The sequence below is a fragment of the Anolis sagrei genome, chromosome 1 (genome assembly GCF_037176765.1).
Source record: "Anolis sagrei isolate rAnoSag1 chromosome 1, rAnoSag1.mat, whole genome shotgun sequence".
NCBI classification, from domain to species: domain Eukaryota; kingdom Metazoa; phylum Chordata; class Lepidosauria; order Squamata; family Dactyloidae; genus Anolis; species Anolis sagrei.
Genome location: NC_090021.1, coordinates 19,302,001 through 19,323,841, shown reverse-complemented (window position 1 = coordinate 19,323,841; position 21,841 = coordinate 19,302,001). Strand labels below are relative to the sequence as shown.

General features: G+C 39.3%; 1 protein-coding gene across 39 annotated transcripts in view; it reads right to left on the bottom strand.

Annotated features, from left to right (window-relative positions):
* The window catches only part of NRXN1 (neurexin 1), a 1,138,555-nt gene that overhangs the window by 530,262 nt on the left and 586,452 nt on the right, over positions 1–21,841 (bottom strand). For 23 of the 39 annotated variants that reach the window (XM_067462993.1, XM_067462997.1, XM_067463056.1 and 20 more), the window contains one exon: positions 6,108–6,281. In XM_067462993.1, the coding sequence (XP_067319094.1) occupies positions 6,108–6,281 (174 nt within the window). Of the gene's footprint in view, positions 1–931; positions 959–6,107; positions 6,282–21,841 lie in introns of all 39 variants that reach the window. The other 16 variants (XM_067462984.1, XM_067462983.1, XM_067462987.1 and 13 more) reach the window with 1 other exon arrangement.

Below are 21,841 nucleotides of genomic sequence, written 5' to 3'. Positions count from 1 at the left end.
TGGTGATGTTTTGTTTATTCAAGGGGTGGAGGGATGTAAAGGGATGAGTCCATTCAGAAATATAACAAAATAAGAGCGCTAACGCAAGCAAAATGAGGTGGTTGCAAATCTTGCTACTTTCACTCCAATATCTATGATTATTTCTCTTCAGCGTGATGAGTTCTGCCAGATACTGTGGGAAACAAAATATAAAACTATGTTTTGAAAAAAAGGAAGGAAAAAAAGCAAAACAAGCTAGAAAAAGAAATGTTCTGCCATCCAAGGAATGATTTGATGAAGAGCTATGGCCTGAATCCAATTGGGCTTTTTTGGACACAAGTAGACCTATTCAATCCTTTATTCACTGCTGAGTCCAAACATAAGTAAATTCTATGGATTCAATGGGCCTCCTCTAGTAGCCATTTGCAACAGGATTCAGGCCTACACACGTGGAAACTCAAGAGATGTTTGGGTTGGTGTATTTATTTAAAATAAATTGTGTCTTGGTTTCTTAGCAGGAATGTTGGCAAGTATCTTTTTTTGCATGCTTAAAATAATCCCATGCAGGTTTTGAAAAGAAAAGGGGAGAAGAAGGAATCAGCCAACTAATGCACTGGCATGCTCAAAAGTGACATCACACGTGAGACATAAAGCTAGTCTATTTCTAAGATCATCAACTAAACCACTGAAGGCAGGGGGAAAAGAACTTAAAGAAAAAAGGCATGATCAAAGCACTAAAGCAATCACTATACAAATAGACACAAGACTGAAAGCCTTTATGCAAAATATCCTGTAAGAGGAAAGGTTTCCTGCATCTTTTTTTTTTCAAAAAGAAAATAGAAAAAAAAATCTGATGCAATGTTAATGCGCATCAGCATCAAGGAGGCTGATGTTTCCCAATGTACCTTTGGGTGGGTTTCAGTCTTGTTTAATATACACAAGGGCCATCTACCTTGCAAATCAGCTTTCATCAATGCAACTTTGTCAGCAAAATAAAAAAAAGCAAAATATATTCAATGTTAGTAAGCAAATATCGAAATGGCATCAAACACAGAAAGACTCTTCAGAGAGAGAAAACGTGCATGCCGCTCTTGAAAGAGGAAAAAGAAATTCCATGTAATGCAAATAAATTAATGCTAATAGACATAAATCTCCAGGCAAGCCAAAATGAGAATGCAGTAATTTGCCAGTATTTGACTACAAATATAATGGTTAATTGAGCTGATGACATGTAATGAAGGAAAATTAAAACCATGTCTTTTTGTAGGACAGTCGCAAACATATTAGCAAAGGGAATGCATGGTTTAATCCTGACTAGCCATTTGTTATGTTCAGCAGCAGCTGGTTCCATCTTTAGCACATTTTGTTTTCCCATCATCCTGTTCCCTAGGCCTTCTGCTGGAAACAGCAGAATTAGGACTGAAATAAATGCCAAGAATTACATATTAACCTCCCCCACCCCCCAGTACGCAATGGGTAAGGTCAAAAAAGTGCTCAAATTTGCCATTTCATTCTTCTTTCAAAACTCGTGTTAGTTCCCATCCCTGTATATAAGCATCTGATTTCCTTTTAACAAAATGGTCTCAGTGGAGGTGTCTAGCCATTTAAGTCAAATGTTTACACAAGTGTCCAATTTGTATGTATGTGTCATGGTTTTTACCTTGAAAACAAGCCAGATTGGAGGTCAGAAGGCAAACTATTCATCAGGTAAAGGGGCAGCTCCAGGTCGGAATAAGCAGCTTTAGAGGTCCAGTTGTAACCTTACTGCCTCCTGGAGACATCTGAAACTGGTGGAAGAAGAACCACCATCCAACGGCTTTTGGTGACCTTCATGACTTCTATGTCAGTGGAGACCATGAAACCAAAGTTTGAAAGCACTCTCTCAAATGTCAAACTTATTTTCAAGATGACATTCAGCATGTGAATAGCTCCCATAAAGTTCAGACCAAAACCCAGAGTTGATTCACAACTAAACTGATAACAGTGCAACCATTTACTGACTACCACAATGTAGGAATGCATTTATTTGTTTGTTTGTTTCAAGTTCTTTTTTCTTCACTGTGTGAGGTTTCCATTTTTTTCTGATTTCAGGATTTTTCTCCTCTAAATCTGGCCAACAAAAAGTCTTGTACAAAAAACCGCAAAGCCTTTTTTGCACATTTTTGGGCCAAATTTAAAAGAGGAAAATCCTGAATTGCTTTTTTGGGGGACAAATAACACATTGTTTGTGTTTTTATTCATTTTGTTGACATGCTGAGACTGAAAAAAAGAATAAAATCTTACACAGGAACAAAACATATCATGCTCTGAGTCTTCTAAGGATAAGCAGATGTATAACCCTTGTATCCACAGTGAGGGCCAGCAGAGTACTACTGAAGAGCGGCTGCTTGAGCCCTCTGCTGGCAAGGTTACAGACTTGGATCCTACCTTGACATCTTGGATCTGAGACTAGTTCATTTTGTCAATATAGGTTGAGCGTCCCCATCCGGAATTCCAAAATCCAAAACACTCCAAAATCCAAAATTGTCCATCTTGATGACTGAGAGTCTAACATATTCACTTTCTGATGGCTCAATGTATACAAACTTTTTTCATGCACAAAATGATTACAAATATTGTAGAAACTGTCTTCTGGGTATATGTATAAGGTATATATGAAACATAAAGGATGTTCAGTTTAGACTTGGATCCTGTCTCCAAGATCTCATTATGTCCCTATATACCATGGAAACATGGGATCCTAAGGTTTATAGTTTGGGGAGGCACTTCAGTTCTCTGGTTGTACGTGCTAATTGCCTCTTTCTGAAATGCAACCACCAAATATCCACAGGATGCTGCTTTGGTGGTTAACGAGAACTCACAGTTACTTACAATTACAATTATGTAACATGAAAGGACTCAGATAACCCTGTTCAAAGAAGATCTGCCTTGATATTCTGTGTTAAATGGCTTTGTGGGGGACCTCCCCCCTCTCTCATAGGACTCTACCACAAAGCCATGTAACCAGAATATAAAGGCAGATAATCCACCATATCTGCTTTGAACTGGGTTATTTGAGTCCACACTGCCACATTATCCAGTTCAATGGGGCCTTTAACGGATCCAGTCTCCATGCCATGGTTAAAGTATGGAAATCTTTAAAGGAGCCGAACTTCAACCTGGAGACCATAATCATTACTAGAAGCCTATATCAGTGAGAAGATTCAGGCCCCTCCTACACTGCCATATAATCCAGATTACCAAAGCAGATAACCTGAATTTCATGTGGCAGTGTAGAAAGGATCTCAAATGGAGAGACCACCGGCAGCTAAGAAGCTGGGTGTTCATGAAGATTTGGCTAGAGTAGTGAAGTATCTTTGTAAAAAGATTTTAGATTTATAGATTTGATATTCTAATCATCCCTGGTTACAGGACACTGGCTTATCAAAAGTTCTAATGCTTATCCGTGTAGTGCTATTGTCCCCCTCACCCCATCAATGCCCATGTTATAGATAATATTCTAGAACAGGACACCTAAAAATGATCATTACCATTGCATCTCCAAAATCCATCTCTCCAAATACCCAGATCTTTCCCTCTATTGATGGCACTGAATTTCAATCTATTCTGATTACATTTTTAATGAAGAGATAAATAGTAGAAAAGACTGCTAGGCTAGCAAAGAAGCCATTAGAATGGCCTTTTTAAAGTACACACCACACTTTGCTTGTATCCATTCAACTCACATCCTCATCATTCCAGTTTTGTTGTGTAAATAAAATCAATAATCTGAATTGCCATTTGTTATTTCATCTTTTTTTTTTAAAAAAAACCCTCAAATTGTTAAAAATTGTGATCTTTAAGAATTTGGTCAACTACGTTATCAAATAGCTATTTAAATACCAGGCTCCAGGCACTGACAAAATACATCACCTTCTGTTCCCCTTTTCACCTGCATTAGAATCTGTTATTTACATAGATTTACCAAATAAAGTGACATTAGCTTTAGGTGTTTGGTTATTATACAATCACACTCTTATTTACACCTTAGTCATTCAATGGTAATCATCAAATTAAAATTAGAATTCAAGTCACAAGAATAGAAAAGATCAAAGAGAAATATGCAACAGGGGACCAAATTAAAGTATATGAGTAAACATTGGATAGAATAGGTTGGTTTTCATCTTCTTGATTCCAAACAGAGGGAACTGTATAGCTCTCCAGATGCTGTTGGACAGCAACTCCTGTCAGCCCCACTAAGCACAACCAACAGAGATGAGTATGGAGCTTTGTAGTCCATCAACATCTGAGGACTGCATAATCTCCAGCTATGATTCAAATCTGATTCTTATTCTCAACTAGAGCCAATGAATCAATCAAATTACATGAGTGTTCACTTACCATTCAATGGTTGATTCAATGAGTCTGCTTTGCACATGAAATTGGATTTAGGACTTCGTATTACATCACCCTTCTACTAAATACCTATAGTGTGTTATGCATTTTTATTCTAGTGTATCTATTAGCATGATGGTTAGGTAGGCAGAACTCTACTAATACAACTGAATATCCATGTTGCACGAAGGCCAACAAGTACCATCAGATTTGTAGAGGGACTTTGATATGAGTATGCCACCAACAGAATTCTGCCCTTCAGCAAATTTCAAATACAGAATATTTCAATGTGCCTTTTAAATATCGGTGCAGCAACATTAGCCTTGGGTTTATGTAGGAAAGCTAGGATTACTAAAATAGGGAGATTTTTTTTTACAAATCCAATGTTGATCTATAAGGATTTAGATTCAGTGGCAATTAAACACATTCTGGTATTATGGAAGAGGGGCAATGAATGCATACCTGCATCTGAAATGTGAGTTTCCCTGGAGCTCAATACTTTTCATTCAGGTACTCTTTACAGGACCAGTTAGAAAGTGCTGCTTCAGAGTTTGAGAAGCACTTATCTAGGACCGTATATACATTGAGCATTTAATGCAGTTTGAAGTTAGCTTCAAACTGTGGTGGCTAGACAACAAACTCCCACAAAAGAACATAAACTAAAGCCCTTTGTGTGCATCAGTGTTCCATGGTTTGCGTATCATCATCTGGGCATTAGACTGCAAGATTTCTTATGTAATCACTTGTACATCAAAACAACTTTCTTCGTTTCTGGTTTGAAACTGCATTAATGGTCAGTATAGATGAGGTCTCAGTATGCCCAAACTCAGCCCCTTCTACACTGACATATAAAATCCAGATTATCTGCTTTGACCTGGATTAGAAGGCAGCATAGACTCATATAATCTAGTGCAAAACAGATAATGTAGATTATGTGATGTGATAACCTGGATTATAAAACAGTGTTGAAGGGGCCTCAGTTGTTTTATGTTTCAGTCATCTCCTTCTGACCTACTTCACTTGCGATTCCTAGGGCAGATTTTATATGGCAGTGTAGAAGAGGCCATGGTCTCAAGTAGACACTGATGACAGGAGGTTTATCAAGGTCCTAGTGAGCCATGATAAATGGCTGGTGAGATGAGCTCCCACTTTCTACATTACATGTTATACAGGCTTGAAATACTGCAACAAACTAATGCAAGAATATAGGAGACTATAAAAAGCCTTGAAATAAACTGGAGACTCTACTAAGCACCTTAACATTTCATTTGCACATGCAACCTATGCTAAAAGCAAATGTGCATCTAAATCAAATTAGCTAATTTAGACACTAACTACCATCTAAGCACCATGATGATATAAAGTTGCTGCACGGGAGCTAATTACCACAACAATTAATTAAAATGCGACACAAACAAAACGAAGACATGGAAATCAGCTTGCTGGTGGCTCTGCTGATTATATTCAGGAAGATAAGTTAATGTTCTCAAGTTCAATTTGTGTTTTGTGCCATCAATGTACAACTCTATCTCAATAGCATCCACCTTCATTAATAATGTAAAACCGGTCCAGCTTATGACTGTAGCACAGCACAAATTGATGACAGCGGGTAAGATGGAGAACTGTCATCATCTAAGTACAAATAAACATAGCACAGCGGGGGAGATGCTATTACACCCCTATGATGGGGTATAGGATAATTTGTTTTACATTAGAAGAGGCTGTGACAAGATTATAGAATGGTTTTCCCATACCTTCGCATCCTCGTTCTATTTGTCCATTGCAAAACAGAGCATCTGAAATCAAATCTGGGAGGCGTCCATTCAGATCCACTGAGGCAAGGCAGCCTTGAAAGCCTTCCTTGGCATGAACCAATTTGGGCAAGGATTTGTAGGTCTCCTTTGCAACTCCTCCAATGTATAAATCACCTGTGAAGCCAAAGCACATGCTTAGTCAGAGTTTTTTTTTAATTGACTGTCTCATTGGAATCCTACAGAATTATGCTCAAGGCATCTTACCGTCAAACATGTCAAAACAGATCAGTTTAGACAACAACAATTTAAAACTCAAGTAAACACAAGAAGCAAGGCAAAATAAAACAAAGCCATAGTAACAAGAATGAAAGATCAAGATGTCAATTGATGAAGAGCTCTTGAAAACAACACAGTCTTCATCTGGCACCTGAAGAAAGAACGAAGGGTAGGAGGAAAAGTATTGTTTGCAACAACACTGGAAATAATGATCTGCCACTATAGAGGTGACAAATCCAGTTCAGATTTTACTATGAGTCCCTCCTTCAGCTGTTTCAGGTTTCCCTTTCAAGTGCTCCTGGTCAGTTTTGGATAGTTGCAGAAAATGGGGCTAAAATGCAGTGGATTCACTACCTCACAATGGTGGCTTCACCTTCATGTGCCAGTATTTAATCTATAAGAGCAATCTAGAGAAAACAAAATGGTAACCAAAAGAATTGCTTTGAGATTTCCATCAGTCCCAAAATGAAAACACATTGAAACATTCTTTAAAAATGAATATGGTAGATGGATGGAACCAATCAACCATCTAACCAAGTAGCCAAATGGCCAACCACCACCACCAACAAGTGACTGCCTATCCCAAACTCTTAGTGAATACCTCCCTCTCTAAAATTGCTATAAAGCATTATCCTTCAATTGACCGTTTACCTGTAGTTCAGGTAGGGGAAAGTTATAATCCCAAACGACTAGAGTGAAGCGGCTTCTCCCCCAGGGATCACTGATGCATTAATATTTTAATTTTTTTATGCTTTACTTTGTTCACATAATACCAGTTTTTGGTTCACTGCACTAACATGGAGGTATATATTGATAAAATAAAACAGCAGAAAAACCAGGGTTCACATGCAAAAAAAATGCTTTCCATGTCATATTTAGAAGTATATCTAAACACTTGAATGCATTAATAAAACTTCCAGATTTGTTTCTGTGGTTAATGCCTTACTAAGGTACAGTAGTGCATAATGATAAACAGTGATGGATATCTATTAACCACACAGAAAACTCAAGTTGGTGATTTGTACAGGCAATATTTCTCTCTCTCTAATGCTTATTGGGAATGAAATGATAGGAAAATTGTGAGAAAAAGAAGGAGCTAGTAAAGATAATCCTGTGCATATTCCCATTCAATTCTTAATTTTAGAAATGAACTTAATTAATCTAAAATTCAGGTGGATTAGGAAGACAAGGGCCCTTTCTACACAGTGGTATAACATCCAGATTATCTGCTTTGAACTGGATTATCTGGTGTTGTAGACTCAGGGCCCTTCCACACAGCCATATAACCCAGAATATCAAGGCAGAATAACCCACAATGCCTACTTTGAACTGAAAGATCTGAGTCCACACTACCATATATCTCAGTTCAAAGAAGATAACGTGGATTGTCTGCCTTGATATTCTGGAATACATAGCAGTATAGAAGGGCTCAAGATGTTCTCATGTACTCAGATGGTCCAATAGCTACTGAATCTCTGTGCCATTGGGATAGGGGAAATCCAACTAGTCTGAGCAGTCAGTGATGCCCATTTCACCACTCTGGGATGATGGTTACTTCCTCACCCAAAGGTCATGTCTCATCAGTAGATTGGGATCTGTTAGCTTTCCCCTCTCCCACTGATTTTGGATTATCTGAAAAAAAGGCAGATGTCTTAGCTGACATTCCTGATGAAGATTTTCAGTGATTCTACACTGAGAAACTAAATAAGGTTGTGAAATCCTGCACCAACATGGATCCATCTTAATATAATACAGGACACTTGCTGGGCCAAATTCCCGAGATCAAACTTAGATCTCAAAAAGGAGTCAAAGCTGTTTAGGAACCAACAAGTCAAGGTGCTGATACTGGTTTTCCGTGCAGCAAATAAGTGTAGTGCTAGAGTGGAATTGTCATTTTCTACCCTCCCTGTGTTAATCATTAGCTCCTGTAGAGACACACTTTAAAAAGCAATACACAAATGGCTCATAATAGTTTGGTGGATGGGTTAACGGCTGCTTTGCAGTCCCTTTTAGTCTTTATTTTCAAAGAATTAGTGCCACTGTTGTCCAATTCACTGCATGCAATAAGGGGTGCTATTATGCAGATATGATTCGCAACGCCTCACATTTCCTCACTGATTACTTTCTATATTAACACTAAATGTTTGTAATGTGATCTAAACACAGATCCATATATAGGGGCATTCACATGCATGCATACACACGGAGAGAATGTTTTAAAACTTTCTTATGACTCCAGTGCATAGAGAGAGCTTTGTGAAAATTTGGGGTATTGAAAGCACGACTTATTGGCCCTTGAATTTCATTTGGTGCACCTTTGCTATCTCCCAGACCCCCAATCTTCCAGACACCTCCATTTTAAAGAACCTTGTGACTCCCTAAGCAAGTTGGGGAGAATCAAAATTGTGCCAATGTATTGCGTTTTTGCTCCCCAGATCCTAATCAATCTCTGAAAGAAACAACTCAAAAATGCACAAAAACAAAACCAGAAATCAGTTAAATCTGTGTATGTGTACATGTGTCGTGTGTGTTAGTGTTTGTGTATGTGGGGAGAAGTGCATGTGAACAATGGCCCCTAACTCTGCTACTGTTCCCCAGCCTGAAATATATAGAAGCTGTTTACTCCTTTCTGAAATTGCCTTGTCCCCACCGTGTTATGCAATGGCCTTAAAGACACATCTTCGATTGTATGGATGTTCCCTCCTGTAAATGAGAATGTTCAGTTATGGTATTTGGTTCACCATTCCTTCTATTAAATGGAAAGTGAACATAGAAACTGGCTCTATAGCTAGCATCCTGTTGGTAACATATAAAAGTGTAATTCCTATTCATGCTTGTTTGTGCATTTTGTTCTTTGCAGAAGCTGGCATTCCCCTTCTCCCTCTGCAATATCCAACCTCCCTCTCCAGGCTGTAAGAACCATATTTAATGGTTTGGCTATTACTATTGGGAAAAAGAAGGGATCAGGGAAGCATCTTGTTTTGATCTTATAGTGAGGCATAGACCAGGGACATCATTAGAGGAAGCTAATGTGAGGAGATGTTCTCAGCTTTTGTCTGGCTGTGTCCACATAGCCAGATCTTCTCTAGCTCCATCCTCTCTCCACAAACCACAAAATGGCTGTAGGGATGGGGACCATGGACTAGACAACAGTGACACTCATTTTATTTTGTTTTTTGAAATGAAAGAAGACGGACAACTCACTTATTCTACCATCTGAATAACTACCAGCAACATTATGTATGACATAGGTTCAAAGTTATAGGTGGCAGTTATGTAAAATGTGACCATCGGGGTCTTCATATTTCCAGTAGATAAAGAGTTGCATTTAGTCATTGTCTGAAGTTGTGGCCAGCAGCATACAAATTTACTCTATCCAGATAAGAGCAGATATTTAATATGGACAGTCAAGACGATGGCTTTATGATAATAACTTTACTCATTGCTTTGCTGGTTGAACCATCAAGTTGTCACACAAAGCAAGCCTCATTATTCAGGGCAAAATAACACTGCTCATGCAAATACAGTGTCAGCTTGCGAGCTATGGGGATGTGGAGGAGAAAGAGTGGGAGTGAAAATGCAAGGTAGCTGTGTCTTCATTATTAGAAAATGAAGACATTTTCTCTTTTTCAGCGAAGGCAAGACTCTGTAAGTCTAATGTGACTTAGAAGTGTGCTCCTGTATGCTAACAATGTTCACCTATCATGGTAAGCCCCATTACTCAAGATTCAGTTGTGCCTTGTTTCTAGTAATCTGATTTTGCAGCACGTCTGTTTCCTTGAGCTTCATGTCAACTAACTTAACAAAATTGCCTGTCTAAAGTTCTCATGCTGTTCATAATAAAGTAGGTTTTTGTACTGTATAGAAGCAAACTTTCAATGTAAATTATATTAATGATCAAGCCGTTTGAAGGAAGAACCACCACAACAATCATTGTGAAAATATGCTAAACATTTTGCTGAGATTATGTCATCAAAATTAATCATTCCTTGGTTCAGGGAAGAAAAAGAAACAGCTCGCAGTATTTGCCTCCAATTTTTGAAGTGGAATAAAAGCTCACTTCTTCATTGGAAAATCTCTCCGTTGTTGTTGTTCATTCGTTCAGTCACTTCCGACTTTTCATGACCTCATGGACCAGCCCACGCCAGAGCTCCCTGTTGACCGTCACCACCCCCAGCTCCTTCATGGTCAAGCCAATCACTTCAAGGATACCATCCATCTATCTTGCCCTTGGTCAGCTCCTCTTCATTTTTCCTTATTTATTTACATTATTTATATGCCATCCTTCTCACCCCGAAGAGGACTCAGAGTGGCTTACAAGATATATATATATATCTTATATATATATATATATATATATATATATATATATATATATATACACACACAATACTTTATACCATGATCACAGTACAATATCAGCGCTATACATCACTATATTGTACTATACAATTATATTGTAATATAATTAGTAATATTACATGTAATATAAAATATAAAATATATAATCCTTCCATTTTCCCCAGCATAATTGTCTTCTCTAAGTTTTCTTGTCTTCTCATTATACTTCATCTTTGCTTCTAATATCCTTCCCTCCAATGAGCAGTTGGGCTTTATTTCCTGAAGTATGGACTGGTTGGATCTTCTGGCAGTCCAAGGCACTCTCAGAACTTTCCACCAAAACCATAGTTCAAAAGCATCTATTTTCCTTCACTCAGCCTTCCCTATGGTCCAGCTCTCACATCTGTAGGTGGCTACGGGGAATACCGTTGCTTTTACTATGTGGATCTTCATTGCCAGTGTGATGTCTATTCTTTACTATTTTATTGAGAGTAAGCGTCTTCTGATTTCCTGTCTGTCACGGCCTCCACAGTTTCTCCCTCTGTTTGCCAGTTATCAAACAGTCTGGTTGCCATAATCTTGGTGTTTTGATGTTTAACTGCAACCAAGCTTTTGCACTTTCTTCTTTCACCTTGATTAGAAGGCTCCTCAGCCCCTCCTCGCTTTTGGCCATCAAAGTGGAATCATCTGCATATCTACATTTACCTAGGCTCTTCGATGCTCTTCGATGCATCCGAGGTGACCCTCCTCCCCTCATCTGACATCCTCTCATTGAGCTCATTGTTGGCATGAGCTCAAGAAAAAGAGCCCAACAACATGCTTGACAGGAGAAAGGTAAGAATTGCTGCTGGGTGGGAGGAAGGGTTGCCTAGTGCTAGTTCTGTGGACACAAAAGAGCACAGGAAACTAGCACTGCCTCGCCTGGGCTTAAGGAAGGAATGAAGGCCACCAACTTCAAACCTTTTCCATTGAGTGAGCCTGGGACTCCCCCTCCCCCCTATTGCCTTTGCCGAAGAAGAGGAAGAAGAGGAAGGAGAAGAGGAAAAAAGCGAAAAGGCTGCATTCTTCTTGGAACAGTGCTTTCCAAAGTGAGGGTGCTTTTGAGCTGCACAGGTCCAGAGTCAAGTTGGCTCCAGGTGAAAGGGAGCCATGAGGGTGGGTATCAGCAGAAGTAAGATCCCCTTGTGGGTAGCTTAGGACATCATGAAGACCAGAGTTTGGGTGATTTGAGACCCCTACAACTGAGTCCTACTGGTTAGCTAGCTGGCATGAGAGGCAGGAAGGCAAAGGATGCAGTGAAATGGCCAACAAGCATACTATATTCAGCAGCCAAACCTAGAATCATAGAATGATAAAATCTTTTTTCTTTTTTGTCCAGGCTTTTGAAAATTGAAGTGCGCATTACACTCAACGGTGCATTAAATACGTGTATACTGTATATATGGTATTTTTCTATACTATAAAATATATACATGACCAAAAAGAAAATCCAAAGAATTCTTCATGAAAAATACAAATCTTGGCTATTCCCCAGGGAAAAACATAAGATGTGTGAAATTCTCAATTTGAGAAAAAGCATGTAAACATTGTCTTACATGTGGGAGGATTTTCACATTCCTTTAACAGTAATATAACACCAAATCACTTGAATGTTATTTTTTAAAACACAGTTTTTTTGTTGGCTTCTGGTGAGTTCAACGAATTTTATGATGTCTTTCATAACCATCTAAATCAGGAGTAAAGTGCATCCCGTTGATGTTGTTGGACTGCAACTTCTAATTATTCTCCAGATCCAAATTATTCACCATTGATTGTTCTTACTGGAATTGACAAGGGCTCCTAAAACACTTTATATGTACTTGACCTAAGCAGTGATTCATTACATTCTGGAGAAAAATGGATGTGGGTGTTTGGAATCTTCAACCGAAATTTGTCTGCAATAATGGATCTTTTCAACCTGATTCTTCTCAGTAGGGCTAACTAGAGTAGACCTGTTAATTCAACTGTTGACTCATGAATCAATAGTCAAAGGAACCTCTTGAAAGTAAAAAAAAAAGTTGAGCAATTGAACTCATTACCTAGGGAGGCAAGGGAGTCTCTTTCTCTAGATGTCTTAAGAAAAAAACCTGAACAGCTACTGACTAGGGATGCTCTAGCTGGAGTTCCTGATTTGAGCAGCGGGTTGGTTATGAGAACTAACAATAGTATTCAGGGCACAAGTAAACAACTAATTTCTAGGAAGAGTGGGGAAAAGGTGCTATACAATATCATTCCCAAGCTTAACTTCATTTCCTTCCATATAATTATTTCACCTTCCTCTTAATACTTAAAGGAAGGTGGAAGAATTATAAGGGAGGAAATGAAGTCAACCCCGAGAACACTATTCTGTAGCAGGGATGGCCAAGGATTTGAGCAGGGGGCTGTGTGCATAGGAAGGGGGAGAGGAATCATTTTGAAATGGGTGGAGGCACCCCCACTACTTGGACAAGAAGATGCGTATAAGTAACTGACTTAGGGTGCTACATTGTAGAATATAATTTAACATCACTTTACCTGCCATGGGGTCAAAGCTATGGAATCCTGGGATGTTTAGTTTGGCAAAGCACAACACTCTTTGACATGGAAGGCTACAGAGTTTGTAAAACTATAACTCTTTGGATTCCATAGCATTGAAACATGGCAGTTAAAATGGTGTCAAACTGTATTAATTCTGCAGTGTAGATGCAGCCAAAGAAGGAACACACCAGGCAACTCTAGCCATTTTTTCCAGGTTCCATTCACCTTTATCTGTTAGTCCCAACCAGAATAAATGAATACACTGAATCAACAGATGATAACTGTTGGCTGAAATACAACACCACCTGAGCTCTGCGAGTGCAGCATTCTTCCAGATGAAGCAAAGAGTGTTTGAGGACCGGGACATCCATAGGGATACCAAGATGTTTGTTTAGAAAGCCATTGTCCTCCCAACTCTGCTATAAGCCTGTGAAACGTGGACTGTCTACAGATGTCTTAGGCAACTCCTGAAACGATTCCATCAGCGCTGCCTCTGAAAAATCCTGCAATCTCTTGGGAAGACAGGCAGACAGATATCAGCATGCTGGAAGAAGCAAAGACCACCAGTAATGAAGCAATGCTCTTCCACCATCAACTCCGCTGCACTGGCCACATTGTCCAAATGCCCAATCACTCCCAAAGCAGTTACTCTACTCCAAACTCAAGAATGGAAAATGGAATGCTGGTGGACAGGAAAAGAGATTTAAAGATGGGGTTAAAGTCAACCTCAAAAACGGTGGCATAGACACTGAGAACTAGGAAGCCCTGGCCCTTGAGGACTCTAACTGGAAATCAGCTGTGACCATCAGTGCTACAGAATTCGAAGAGGTATGAATAGAGGGCAAAAGGGGAGGCATGTCAAGCCAACCCTGACCGCGACCGCCTTCTGCCTGGAAACCAATGTCCTCACTGCAGGAGAACATGCGGATCAAGAATAGGGCTCCACCGCCACCTATGGACCCATCAGCAAGACACTACATCTGGAAGACAATCATCCTCAAGCCACGAGGGATCGCATAAGTAAGTAAGTGACTGTTGGCTTAGCTTGTTCCTCTTGATTCCCACTAACAATTGAATTTAGGCCACTCTTCCCTAAAGACACAAAGGATGGAATTAACTATTGGGATTTTACTGCTTATTGGCAGGGGGTTGGGCTGGATGGCCCACGAAGTCTCTCTCAACTCTTTGATCCTTTGATTGCAATGTATACATCTATAACTGACTATCATTCGCAGTCCCTATGGATTAATTGTTATGAGAGGAGACATGATAGCCATGTATAAATATGTGAGAGGAAGTCATAGGGAGGAGGAAGCAAGCTTGTTTTCTGTTGCCCCAGAGACTAGGATGCAGAGCAATGGCTTTAAACTACAGGAAAGGAGATTCCATCTGAACATGAGGAAGAACTTTCTGACTGTGAGAGCTGTTCAGCAGTGGAACTCTCTACCCCGAAATATGGTGAAGGCTCCTTCTCTGGAGGCTTTTAAACAGAGGCTGGATGGCCATCTGTTGGGGGTGCTTTGAATGTGATTGTCCTGCTTCTTGGCAGGGGGTTGGACTGGATGGCCCACAAGGTCTCTTCCAACTCTATGATTCTGTGATTCTATGGTTCTGATTATCACACAGGAGATTGTTGGAAGGAGTGAGATAGAAACATCAGTTGGACTAATATCTTGCAGAAGTATGCATGTAGCTAAAGCAGGGTTGGCAGGATCAGGCTAAGAGATAACATATAGTTTAGTACACTTATGTAGCTGATATAGGATTATGGATACCACTACTTGTGAAACCATCATTCCATATTTTTCCATGTCCAACACAAATGGTCATTAATTAAATTGATGCTAATATGATGGGAGGAAGATAGTGAGATAGATCTTAGGACGGTAGTAAGTCCACAATATGGTTGATTCTATCTCTGAAGGCTTTTCATTTTTCTCAAACATACTCTTCATGTTCCGTTGTTTAAGTAACTTGTACTCTGGGGCATTAAAAATGTATAAAAATAGGAGAAAACCAGAGAAACTGATTTTGTTCCATACAAAATGCACCTCCAGAAAACTCAGTGACTTCCTGACTCTAACATTCTTTTAATAAGTTGAAGTGGAAGGCATGTGCATTGACAGAGATTAAGCAGATTTAAAACTAGAGCGCACTGTTTGTCCAACAGACAGTGAGTGGAAGTTGGTGGTGCATGCTAAATGTAATGTAATTGCCATGTAAGTCTGCACAGTAATTCATCGGCTGTGGAAGAAATGGGATACTGGCCACTGTAGGTGGGAGGGAGGAGAGCGATGGAGAATGAGAAACCAACAGCCTTGGTTAAGAATTTCAGACATCTCTCGTCAACAGAAAGTGACTTTCATGCTCCTTGGCTTTTTTTGAAGTTACTGGAGAGCAGGTCTGGGAACACAGATATGATATTTATACTACATTTGGTAATGAGTGATTCATGACAATTAAAATCCATCACAGAGTTGCTACACAATTTTGAAGGCTACTTGAGTGGGGCGATATTCCCAATTTACTATTCTTATTTCAAAACGATCTGTCCCTTTTTTTTATTTTTTGCATTGCTTATGTCATTGCCTGCCTACCTGTTTCATTTGTAATTCCGCACATTTTTAATTAAAGGCAATTGTTCAATCCCCATAAAACATAAAATCAGTATTCTGGTTTATTCCAGGGAAATGTAAATATGTTTTTTTGCTACATGATTAAAGAAATGTTCACACAAGCAGCAGCATCTGTTTAAATCCAACCAAAAAAAAAAAAAATATGGGAAGCTTCTTTATAATATTCATATTGCTTATTGTTTTTGCTTGTTTTCCCCAGTTCTATTGGGGTTTTATTTAGACCAGGGTTTCTCAACCTCTTAATGCCATGACACTTTAATACAGTTCCTCATGTTGTGGTGACCCCCAACCATAAAACTGTTTTTGTTGTTACTTCATAACTGTAATTTCACTACTGCTATGAATCGTAATGTAAAGATCTGATATGCAGGATGTATTTTCATTCACTGCACCAAATTTGGCATAAATACCTGATATGCCCATATCTGAATACTGGTGGGGGGTTTTTTTTGGGGGGGGGGTTGATTTTGCCATTTGGGAATTGTAGTTGCTGGGATTTATAGTTCACCTACAATCAAAGAGCATTCTGAACTCCACCAACAATGGAATTGAACCAAACTTGGGACAAAAAACTCCCATGACCAACAGAAAATACTGAAAGGGTTTGGAGTTGTAGTTCACCTATATCCAGAGAGCACTGTGGACTCAATCAACAGTAAGATCTGGAACAAACTTGGCATGAATACTCAATATGCCCAAATGTGAACACTCATGGAGTTTGTGGAAAATAAACCTTGGCATTTGGGAATTGTAGTTGCTGGGATTTATGAAAACGGCTCGGAAATTCCAACTGGTCCAACGGGCAGCAGCCAGGATGTTAACCGGGGCTCATTACAGAGAGAGGTCAACCCTCCTGTTCAAGGAGCTCCACTGGCTGCCGTTTATTTTCCGAGCCCAATTTAAGGTGCAGGTGCTTACTTACAAAGCCCTGAACGGTTTGGGACCACCCTACCTGCGTGACCGCATCTCCGTCTACGAACCCACACGTTCACTTCGGTCATCTGGAGAGGCCCTGCTCGTGATCCTGCCTGCGTCGCAAGCGCGCTTGGTGGGGACTCGAGACAGGGCATTTTTTGTGGTGGCCCCCCGACTCTGGAACGCCCTCTCAAAAGATCTTAGACAGCCCCCTACACTGGCAGTCTTCAGAAAGAACTTGAAGACCTGGCTGTTCCGATGTGTCTTCTCAGATTAGGAACCTCCAATACCAAGTCCTAGAAGCACTTTAGTAGAACTAAGATCACTGCACACCGCACACTGCACTTACTTTATAATCCTACATACCTCCTGCCACATCAGCACTTTTAATCTTGTACCCATTACTCTGGCCTGGCCCAGTTTTATAGTGTCTCGATGTATTGCTATTGTTGTTGTTTATTCTGCTTAACTGTTTTTAATTTGCTTTAGGTATTCTATTGTTGTATTGTGTTTTGAGGCCTTGGCCTATGTAAGCCGCAACGAGTCCTTCGGGAGATGCTAGTGGGGTACAAATAAAGTAATAATAATAATAATAATAATAATAATAATAATAATAGTTCACAGACAATTAAAGAACATTCTGAACACCAGCAACGATAGAATTGGGCCGAACTTCCCACACAGAACCCCTACGACTAACAGAAAATACTGTGTTTTCTGATGGTCTTTGGTGATCCCTCTGACACTCCCTCGTGACCCTCCAGAGGTCCTGACCCCCAGGTTAAGAAACACTGATTTAGACACTCTGGAAGTTTAAATCTGAGATTCCCAAATCCTTCCCTGTGTGATTTTTCTCTAATAAATGTAGACAGCCTGTGAGACCAATTATTACTTTATAAGCCTATCTCTTCATCTAAATCCCAGAAAAGTCTATCCTAATCATGTTTTAATCCCATTGAAATCCATTCATTGGCCAGCTCTATTCTCTACTCTTGGTCACACTAAATTGGACAATGAAGAAACATTTTTAAATGCATAAACCAGTGAATATTGTATATTTTTATCTATGTGTTCATAATACTTATTATTTTCATTCATTAGTTTTATTTTGTCTTCTAAAGGAGACTCAAAGCAGAGAACACATACTTTTTGGACAATGACTCCCAGCATCTCAGAGCCATGCTGGTTGGGGGATTCTAGGAGCTGTGTTACAAAAACAGATTTTTCTCCTCCAAAAGCTCTGCTAGGGATGTTATAAATGAATAAATATAAACATTTAAGTGCTTTTTGAAGCACAGAAGTAAGTAACAAATTCCAGGAAAAAACATCAGCATTGAAAAGACTTATGAAATGGCTTATGAAGTTCTGCTGTTGGATAGGAAGAATTAAAATGGCAGTCTTTAAGGGTTATACAACTCATCTAAAAGTCAGCTTTCAATGAGCAAACAATAGGCCATTTTGAAGGGAATTTCAAAGATTTTGGGTCTATTGCTAAGAATACTCTTCTTCCCAGAGAATGTTCAAACCATGCTTGTTTGAATGAGTACTTAAGAGGAAATGCTGAGATATTGGGCATATGGTGGTGTTATATTATGAAGGTTTTACAATAGCCACCCCCCCCCCCCCAGCATCCTACAATTGTAATAAAATTTGTATTTTATTTTTCCAATCCAACGTCTACTTGGTCACCCCTTTCCCCCCTTATCCTTTATCATTCTGAAAGGCTTTTATTGGCCTTGGAAGTATGATGAAGGAGGGCTGGAGAAACACAGATTATTACCAAAATGTTTTCTCTGGGCATTTTCTAGGTTCCCCAATGAGATGCTATGCTTCAGCTGGACATGGAACAAAGAGTGTCCCTGGAAGACCTAGAATGCTAGAGAGGTGTTTTCTTTAGGCCTTTTATGATGGAAGCTGGTGAAAGAAAAAAATTATTGGATCCATTTTGCAAGTGCTTTCAAGTGGTCTGTAGAAGAAGTAATGCCCAGGAACACATCTACTTTTTTAACTTACTGCACACTGACTGGGGCACGAAACGCTATAAGCGCATTTTCATCTGCACTAATGTTAATTTTCTTGGCATTTCAAATTATGCTCTGGTCTTTGAAATAGAGCTTTTATGTCTTCCTAACATGCAAAAGCCTTCTCTATTGACCTTGGAAGGGGAAAACATATATACCACAGAGTGGTAAAAATTAATAAGGGGTGCCTTATATAAAACAATATGAACTAATCTAATGGAAAATTGAAATCATTTGCGGTTCAGTTTCTACCAGCAGCAAGAGGGAGTTGCTTCTCTAAATCATTTGGTCTAGCTCATCCTTTTTGCCTGAGAGTAGGAGAAAGTAAAAGACAGATTATTTTCCCCCTATCAGTGGCAAACATAGCAAAGAACAGCTGGGTGGAATGGAATAAGCTTGCAAACAATGTATTCCCAAAAGAATGTCTATAAACAACCATCACCCATCACCTTTGTATTACACCTTTTAAATAAAATCATTTCCACTCCAGTGGCTGCTTTGCAGACCATACATACTGCTGAATTATAGCAGTTTGATAGCACTTTAACTGCCAAAGCTCATTTCTATGGAATCCTGGTATTTGTTGCTTGTTGTGGCACCAGAGCTCTTTGCGGAGAAAGGTAAATATCTCACAAAATTGCAAATCTCAGAATTCTGTAACATTGTCATATGGCAGTTAATGAGGTGTCAAACTGCTATAATTCTGAAGTGTGGATACACCTGATGTAAAATGATTGGAATATTATTATATTCTAAATGATAATACTGGGTCTCCCAGTACAGTCAGATTTTCTTTTTCCTTTTCCTCTTAGCTTTCAAGCAGTGCCATTTATGTCTTAGTTTCCAAGCAGTGCTGTAGATTTGCAGAGCCATTGGGCACGTCTGAATGAATAATTTTAAAATATTTGAGTAATTTAGATATCTGACTTGCAAATGGGTTGCTTAGATAAGTTCTCCATATGGGGAGCTACAAATTGTTTGGATCACACAGTTTCTGTACTGAGTGTCTACATTTTCCAACTGATGACATAGTCTACCTACAACAAAATGCAAAAGCAGATATGCATATATGTCTGAATGCACAGTGGCATAATATGTACAACTCCACTTTTGCAGTCTTGAATTGAATGCAGGCATTCAATGCTGGACAAAAGATCTTTCTGTTTCTGCAAGGACACGTATATAGGTTTCTGCTCAGCATTTTAGCTTTTCCATCATGTTAAGAAGGAATATAGAGGTACGGTAAAGGTTTTCCCCTGACATCAAGTCTAGTTGTGTCCAACTCTGCGGGGTGGTGCTCATCTCCATTTCTAAGCCGAAGAGCTGGTGTTGTCCATAAACATCTCCAAGGTCATGTGGCCAGTATGACAGCATGGAGTGCTGTTACCTTCCTGTTGGAACGGTACCAATTGATCTACTCACATTTGCATGTTTTTGAACTGCTCAAATGGCAGAAGCTGGGTCTAATAGTGGGAGCTCACTGTGCCAACCTTTTGGTCAGCAAGTTCAGCAGCTCAACTGTTTAACCCGCTGCACCACTGGGGGCTCCTAAGAAGGAATAGAATTACATTTATATTTTAAAATGAACCTGTGTAGATCAGTGGTCATCAACTTTTGGTCCTCCAGGTGTTTGGGACTCCAACTCCCAGAAATCTTGGCAGTTTGTCCAATGGTCAAGAATTCTGGGAGCTGATGTCCAAATCATTTGGAAGGCCACAGGTTGGACACCACTGATGTAGATCTTTATATTTAAATTCCTATTGCAAAAGACCTTTGAGTGTTAACTCCCTGTTGCAGAAGCTCTTTTAAGTGCCATATTTGGCACTGCCTTTTTCATCATCACCGTAATTCACATCTTTTTAAAAACTGTTTTAAATTAGTATGTTTTCTATGACTTAAAAAAAAAAACAATCCTTTTCTGTCCTATTCATGGTTTTAAAGTGTCTTTTGTTAAACTTATATTGTAAGTCTCATTGAATCGCAAATTGGGGAAAACATAGGATAGCAATTACTTAAATAAATAAATCTAGATAAAAAGATGAGAATTAATAAATGTAAAATATCTTTTTAGATGGGGACAAGGGAAGATCGCAAACATGGAAATGAGAGAGAGCTAGGGCAGGAGTGATTTTCCCTCCAAATTTCAAATGCGCCTCTGCATTTTGTATAATAGGAGATCGAAATAGCCTCCCACCAAAGGTCCTTGCATGGAATGCCTCACAACCTCGGCTCCCATGCGGCCATTCAGAAAAGACAGCCACTACAAGTGTTTACAGTTTCACTCCTTGGTTTTAAAATGTCGACAGGCTTGTTTTAGTGCTTCCATTTGAAGCCTCAAGGTTAGAAGCCCTGTGGGAAAGAATGTGATTTTGCACATAAGGGTTATTATTATGGAATTTGGAATGCAGAGAAAACAAAGGAACTAGGTTGGATATTTCAGTCTACTCGAAATGCAGGGATTGCTTCCCCCGCCCTGCTTTTCCCTGTGCCTGGGCCCGGAATTATATTTTGTGACATAATGGTGCCCTCTAGTGCTTTTATTAAGCATGGTTTCTTTAAAGTCAGGTATAATGCTCATAAATGAAAAGAATCATGGTGATAACAGTCCACTGAACTAAATTATACTGAGCTGAGTGAACAGCCTTCAAGCTACTTCAAGCCTCTCTGCAGTCTCGCTTCAGAACAGTGCTCAGATTAGTTAGAATGGGGGAGGAATGCCATCTAGGGATGTTTTGTTTTCATTGCATTTTCCATAATGTCAGAGCCAACAAAGATATAATAAATCCTGATGTGAAGACTGGATGGAAGACCAAACAGGTTAGACCCACGGAACAAAGGACTGAATGGTGAACGTATAATATTTTGGTAGATATTGTTGGTTTCATAAGTCTGTTATAGTTGGGACATCAAACTAGATCCAGATCATAGCCAAGAACTGCACACAAATATTGTGCTTATAACCATATACTCATGTATAAGTCAAAAAACC